Raw genomic sequence first — 7349 nt, forward strand, 5'->3', positions numbered from 1 at the left:
CTTGTGCTTAAGGCCAGGCTGATGCCCATAACTGAACTACATCCGCTCTACTCTTAAGGTCAATTATGGCTGCCTAGTATTACTCACTCTGCTTCTACAAGCTAGGCCATCAGCTGGGGTGGGTCAGTGTCTAGTGAGAAATGTTGCTTCCCTTGAAAGCACTGAAGATATTTCCCTCTATATTCATCCGCTACCACTCTTAGGAATTTACCCTGAGTAAAGTCCAATTTCTGGGGTCAATATGGCCTCTCTAATCAAGAGGACTGGTGACTTCTCAAAGTTTAAGACTACTTTTGCAGATGTTGCATCTTTCCCTGGAATCTAGTTGTTGCAGGAACAACTTCCAAAACATTGGCTGTGACATTGGACTCTCACTGAGTCCAGTCATTTTTGCTATCATATGTGATTGCTGAATACCCAGAAAGTCAGATACCCCAGAATTGAATAATAAAGTGTGGTTTAAAATTTACCTGTTGTGGGACTGGAAAGATGACTCAGAGGTTAAGAGCACTGGCTGCTCTTCCAGAGGTTCTGAGTTCAATTCCCAGCAATCCAAGTTGAGAGTCCCATCTATCTATAATGAGATCTGATGCTCTGTTCTGGTGAGTTGGCATACATGCAGACAGAACACTGTATACATAAATAAATAAGTCTTAAAAATAATAGCTGTTATGTAATACTTAGCTGAAACTCAGCAAGGACAAATTGTTAGATGATCCTTGACTCTGTCAAGACTAAGTTTCCTAACTAGAAACTCAGTGGAGACTATAACCAATTATTTTGAAAAAACAGACAAATCGTTGTTCTTTAAGCAGATTTTTATAAACATACTATTTTAAAGTATTAACATCCACAAACATTTTTTGTGACATACCTTAACTTTTTGGTTGTGTCCTAATCTCCATTTCCATTTTGGAACAAACTTTTGCCATAGAAGAAAATCTCAATGTAAAATCCTTTCTAAAATCTAAAATTATTTCCTTTACTCTTTAACTTTTGATGTGTATAGATGATTTTTAAAATGATGAGATAAATTATGTAGCTGAGTTTTAACAATACAAGAGGCAGTCAAATGGAGGGACAGCATTGCAGATGAACTGATAATATAAGAACTGGACCTGCCTGAACTGAATCTACCAGGTTGAACTGAATCCCCAGGGGAGTCCTTGCCCTGGAGGAGATGGGAATGGAGGGTAGACTGGGGGGAGAGGGGGGGCAGGAGGAGGGAGGACAGGGGAATCTGTGGCTGATATGTAAAATTAAATCAAATTATAAAATTAAAAAAAATAAATAAATAAAACTTAAAAACTGAAAAAAAGAATTGAAGTACTTTCTACTGTACAAATAATATTGGAAGACCATGTTTCCCATTTTGGAACATCTATTTACAATGAAATCATCATCATAATCTCATGTTTAGATGACAAATAGGGTCGACAAACTAATTGCTCCCTCAGAGCTGTCCATGAACTCCAAACTGGGCCCAAGAGGTTCTTCAAAACACTTTGAGCTAGCAATCCAGGAAGAGAGTGTTCTAGTCTTGATTGCACAAGCCTCACGAGACATGATCCCATAAGTGGGCACAGAAGCTCCTTGGCTGGAGCACACTGTTCTGGTCATAAAAGGAAATGCAAGTTCTAGTTATTGCACTTTGGAAAGCTGGGGTCATGTTTCCAGGTCTCCAGAACTATTTGAATTTTCATCAGGGTCTCATTATCAGCCGTTGCTCCTCCCGTACTGACAGACAATAAACAGGACCTCCTGATCCTTCGGGAATGCATTTTCCTGAAATCAGAAGGAAAATCCAGTGAGCCTATGGAATCACAGAACATCATGGTATCTGAGCATAAACAAAGACCAGAACCTTTGAAGGTCTTTGCTTAGCTGTGGGAGGATGTGGAGGGCTCACTGGAATTGGAGCTGTTGAGACCACTTATAAAAGTAAGTGCCCTCTGCCCTCTCCTCAGAACGTTACTGTGTCTCTCCTTACTTTTTAAATTTTCCTCAGTGGAATGTGTTTAACCCATGTTAAACTGCCCCCTATCTTTAGAGATGTTCTTTTTAGCAGCTCTGGTCTCAGCCTGTCTGGAATCTTTATGAGGAATATCTGTATAGATCAAAAGCTCCTGTGTTGGAGCTGATATCAATATAGAATGTGTGAGAGGAAGAAAATATATGTTGTGTGATTTCTAAAATGAAATAAAATTTCAGTTAAAATCTAAAATTAAAATTGAAAATGAGGACTGGGGAGATGGCTCAGCCAGGAAAGGCACCTTCCTGATCACCTCAATTCAATCCCTGGACACAATAGAGAGAGAGGTGACTGCCGTAAATTGTCCTTTGACCACCACACAGGTACCATGGCATATGCAGGTACATGCAAACACACACACACACACACACACACACACACACACACACACACACACACACACACACACAAAATTTAAAAACAACCTGGCTGAAATGACTGGAGAAGAATGAGACATGAAGTCTCCCACTTTTGTATAAAGTAACCATAAAGAGTCCTCCAGGAAGGGTTTCACCTCCCCTAATAGAAGAAGCTTTCTCAGGAAGCAGAGGCAGAGAGAGAAAAGATTCTGCTAAAGATTACAAGCACAGACATGGAATAAAACCAGAAAAGGGTTTTTCTTGATATATTTGAATGTCAACTTTCTATCTTCAGATGTGATTTATGATAGAAATAACAACTTACAAATAAATATTTTCAAAAAGAATCAAGTTTTATGGATGACTCAGCAGTCCTTGGAACACAGTGAGTATCCTCTAGATGGTGTGTGCCTGTGTGTGCAATGCCATTGTTACTGTCATTTCTAGTGGAAAGGCTCTTAGTCTCCTAAGGTGCCCATTCTGCTTTTTACTTACATAACCCACTCCTTTGGTTCTGTTCCTTGACTTTATTTAACACAGGCTACTGTATTTTCCATTTCAACACAATAGCTTACCTTTTATATATAGCTTGCTTTTACCCTTTTTTTTTTTTTCCGGTTAAAGCTTGAGTGGCCTTAATTCCACTTAGAACAGATAAAGGCCGACGAGAACTGGCACAGCAGCTTCTGTCAGAGCTGGGGGCCTCTTTCAGCACACCAGCTCTCAAGTCTGCAGTGACATAATCTAAGGTGGATGTGATGTAAACCCACTTAATCATTTTATATAATAATAAGAAATTATTAGAGCGGCATAAATAGCCTTCTCCAGGGAAGAACACAGACATAGGTTATCTAATACCAAACGGTTAGCTCTGAAAACACATACAAGTAACATTATAAAGACTGAGCAGGTTGTATTTAGGGAATATATATGTATATATGTACATGCATGTAACAATGAAAAAAGATGCTAGAATTTGAATTAGAGGAATCAGTTTAAGGGAGGGTTTTTTGAGGGGAAAAGGGGAAAGGGGAAATGATGTAATTATATATAATCTAAAAAAATAAAGTAATTAAAAAAACAGTTGCTAACAGTGAGGACACTGGCTACCAAGTTTGACCTTTGGATAGGATGAATTTAGAGTAAGACAGAAAAATATCCCATGCACTCTATTTAATTATCTTGTCTTGGATAGCACAATAATTTCTGTTTAAAAATTCATAAGGGTTTGGACATGGTGATGTTTCCCTTTAATCTCAGCACTCAAGAAACAAGAGCAGAAAAATCTCTGTGAGCCTGGGACTAAACTTATCTACATAAGAGTCAGGCCAGCCAGGGTCACCCAGTGAGATCCTGCCTCAAGAATATGGATAATAACAAAATTGTTTTACATATCTAACATGAAACCATTAGAAAAGCCAGTGAATATTCTGTCCTATATTTCTACTATCTTTCTCTAAAGGTAGTAAATAACATTGTGTGGACAACTGTGGCAAAGATCCAGCACATTACAATCCAATAATAGAATTTTAAAAGATTATTTTACAAGATGAACTGAGCCCGGAGACCATAAGAATTGCCAGTGAGTTGATAGAGATTGTGTCTGAGATATAATAGTTATACAAAACAATTGGTTTAATAAATTAGAAACATAGGTGTCTTGGGATTCTATTTCTATTTATAGTTTATGCATATTAAATAGATCTACTGAGTTTTTATATGTGAATTTGTCAATACCATTTAATTGTTACTTAGCTGGGCTCTTGTTTAGCATTATTTTATTTTTCTTGAAATGTCAAAGACCCAAGTTAGCAAAAAAAAATATTTGTATATAAGTGTAGAAAGCCAGTGTTAATGGTTAAACTTAAGAGCTAAATTATGCTCCATCCAGGGCATAGAGTCCCCTTCCAGGGCATAGAGTCTCTTTCATAAGTTCTTGCTGTCATTGACAAAAGGAAATAGGAATGGAAATTGAGGAGAACTTTTAGGCCATTTATTGGAGAGAGAGAAAGAGAGAGAGAGAGAGACCTAAGAGACCTATTTGGGGCAAGGGAATCAAAGAAGGGTTAATAAAAAGTCCCACTTTTCATTAAAGAAGAATTAAAGGAAAAAGAAACCCAATAAAAAGGCAAGGTGAACAGATCAGGAGGGTAAGAACTGGGTGCTCAAGACCTTTTTTCTTTATGATTTTTATTACATTATTATTACAAAATTGCCTTCTTCCCAGGTTGGCATGGGCCTTGGTTAGGGAAGCAGTACTCATCCTTCTGGGTTACCTGAGAGAAATATTTAACATTAATATTCTCAAGGTTTGAGTTTGTAGCTAGCCTTGAGCTATTTTGTGTGGCCCAGAACTCAGGAAGTGCATACAATAGTAAGGAATAACTATATTTATTGCTGTCAGTTTTTCTTTTATCTCTGCTATCTTTGGGTCAGGAAGGAATAGCTAATTATATTTTCTGTTATCAGTTTATACTTTAGATTTGTGGCCACTGTACAGTACCTGCCATAGGCTCATCTTTTAACTTTGCAGTAAATTATTAGCCACATATGGATATTTAATTCTTATTTAAAGGCTAATGCATGAAAATGAGTTACAAGCAGCTTGGGGATTTTTAGGTGTTGTGTTAGAAATCCCTTTCCTTTTGAATTTTGTAATTCTAATATCTTTAAAGGAGATCAACAATGAATACCTTCTTTAATACAAGAGAGATCATACCTCAGAGTAGGTCCCTCTTGCCTGGACTTATGTGAGAGGTAGCCACTCAACATTTGTAAAGAAAGTTTCTGACCATCAAGCATTCCACTTGTGAAGGGTATTATACCCTAATACAAAAATAACTGAGATAAAGAATAAACTGACAGCAATAAATATAGCTATTCCTTCCTATCATATATACTTTTTTAGCTCTGGGCCACACAAAATAGGTCAAGGCTGACTACAAACTCAGTACCATAGTGTTACTGACCACTGATCATGCCAATTGTCTTAGAGACAGTTGATGTATTGATGATAATATACCTCAAAAGATGCTTGGAAAGCATCACCAAGGAGGCTCCTTTCATTCCCTTTTGTCTTCCCTGGTGTTTCTAGAAGTTGTAGCTGCGTAAAGTTAAGGAAGACCTTACCTTAGAGTTTGGTAATAGTTTTGCTGGGAACTTTCAGACAGTTTATAAACTTTACTGTTATATAAGAACACATTTAGTAAGTATGTCTTACACTTTGTAGATGACTATGAAACACATTGTGTAAATGATCTCAATTAGTGTAGCTAAGAAGAATCAAGATCAGGATTCCTATGAAATGTCATGATTTCTCATACAATATTTTCTTACTGCTTTGCAGAGTATAATGAAGAGTGACAGCCGGTCATTTAAATATATTATCAAGATTCAACAAACATGATCTCAGTATATAAACTCGTGTACAGCAGTGTCTAATGAGAATATTTGACTGGGTCTTTTAACTTCTGCCCTTGGAACAGAAGACAACCATTTATATTCATGAAGCATCTTTTCTAAAACCTGGGTAGACAAACTCAAATATGAATTTATAGTAACTGGTACTTTTACTGAGATCTTGTTTTTGCACATCTGTAGAAAGCCATTTGCTGCTTCTCAAATCATACTCAAAGTACTCATGAGAACCAGCTTCTTAATAGATATCGATGACCAGATTGTTGACTTTTAATCTTTGCAAGGTCAAACATTCTCAAAGCTATGAAGAACCTTTCAGTAGTGACTCAGTTTATCCTGCTTGGCATCCCGCACACAGAGGGTCTGGAGACCACGCTCTTTGTCCTGTTTTTGTCTTTCTACATCTTCACTTTAGTGGGGAACCTGCTCATACTCCTCGCAATTATTTCCTCCACTCGGCTTCACACCCCCATGTACTTCTTCCTGTGCCAGCTGTCTGTTTGTGACATATTTTTCCCTTCCGTGAGTTCTCCCAAGATGCTGTTCTATCTCTCAGGAAACAGCAGAGACATCTCCTATGCAGGCTGTGTGTCCCAGCTCTTCTTCTACCATTTCCTGGGTGGTACAGAATGTTTCCTATACACAGTGATGGCCTATGACCGCTTTGTTGCCATATGCTACCCTCTACGCTACTCAATCATCATGAGCCATAGAGTATGTGCCTCTCTGGCTATGGGGACATCAGTTTTTGGCTGCATTCATTCAACATTTCTAACTTCTCTTACCTTTCAGTTGCCCTATTGTGGTCCCAAAGAGGTGAACTATTATTTCTGTGATATCCCTGTGGTGATGAAATTGGCTTGTGCAGACACATCAACCCTGGAGATGGTGGGATTCATCAGTGTGGGCCTCATGCCCCTCAGTTGCTTCTTCTTCATTCTCACCTCCTACAGCTGTATAGTTCGCTCCATCCTCCAGATCCATTCCACTGAGGGCCGACACAGAGCCTTCTCCACCTGCAGCGCCCACCTAACTGCCATCTTGCTCTTTTACATGCCAGTGATTTTCATCTATCTGAGGCCAACACCAAGCCCTTGGCTGGATGCAACTGTTCAGGTCCTGAACAACCTGGTCACCCCTATGCTAAACCCATTAATCTATAGCCTCAGGAATAAGGAGGTAAAATCATCACTGTGGACTGTCCTACGTCCACTGTGCTTCCTACCTGGACAGTTGTAAAGAGAGATCAGTAGTGAATACTTAGGTACCCTTCAGCTTAATGGAATAGATTTAGTGAATACTCAAAACTACTTTGTATTTGAGAACATTGTTATTACTATCTTAAATTTACACTGTTACTGACTAAGACACAAAGATTCAGCATCTAGAGAGGAAGTGATGTAGCTGGAGAATTTCTCTCCAGCTCCTGCCAAGTCCCACCAGTCCCAGAGCCCACTTATAAAATAAACGCGCAGACTCTTACATTATTTAAACTGCTTGGCCATTAGCCCAGGCCTATCATTGTCTAGCTCTTATTATAT

At 38.5% G+C, this 7349-nt stretch overlaps 1 protein-coding gene across 1 annotated transcript; it reads left to right on the forward strand.

Moving 5' to 3' along the window:
• Positions 1-6081: 6081 nt before the first annotated feature.
• LOC114691265 (olfactory receptor 149) lies at positions 6082-7047 on the forward strand. Its single transcript, XM_028866525.1, has one exon. The coding sequence runs from the start codon at positions 6112-6114 to the stop codon at positions 7045-7047; it is 936 nt and encodes a 311-aa protein (XP_028722358.1). The 5' UTR covers positions 6082-6111.
• Positions 7048-7349: the final 302 nt, after the last annotated feature.

The sequence above is a fragment of the Peromyscus leucopus genome, chromosome 7 (genome assembly GCF_004664715.2).
Source record: "Peromyscus leucopus breed LL Stock chromosome 7, UCI_PerLeu_2.1, whole genome shotgun sequence".
Lineage (NCBI taxonomy): Eukaryota > Metazoa > Chordata > Mammalia > Rodentia > Cricetidae > Peromyscus > Peromyscus leucopus.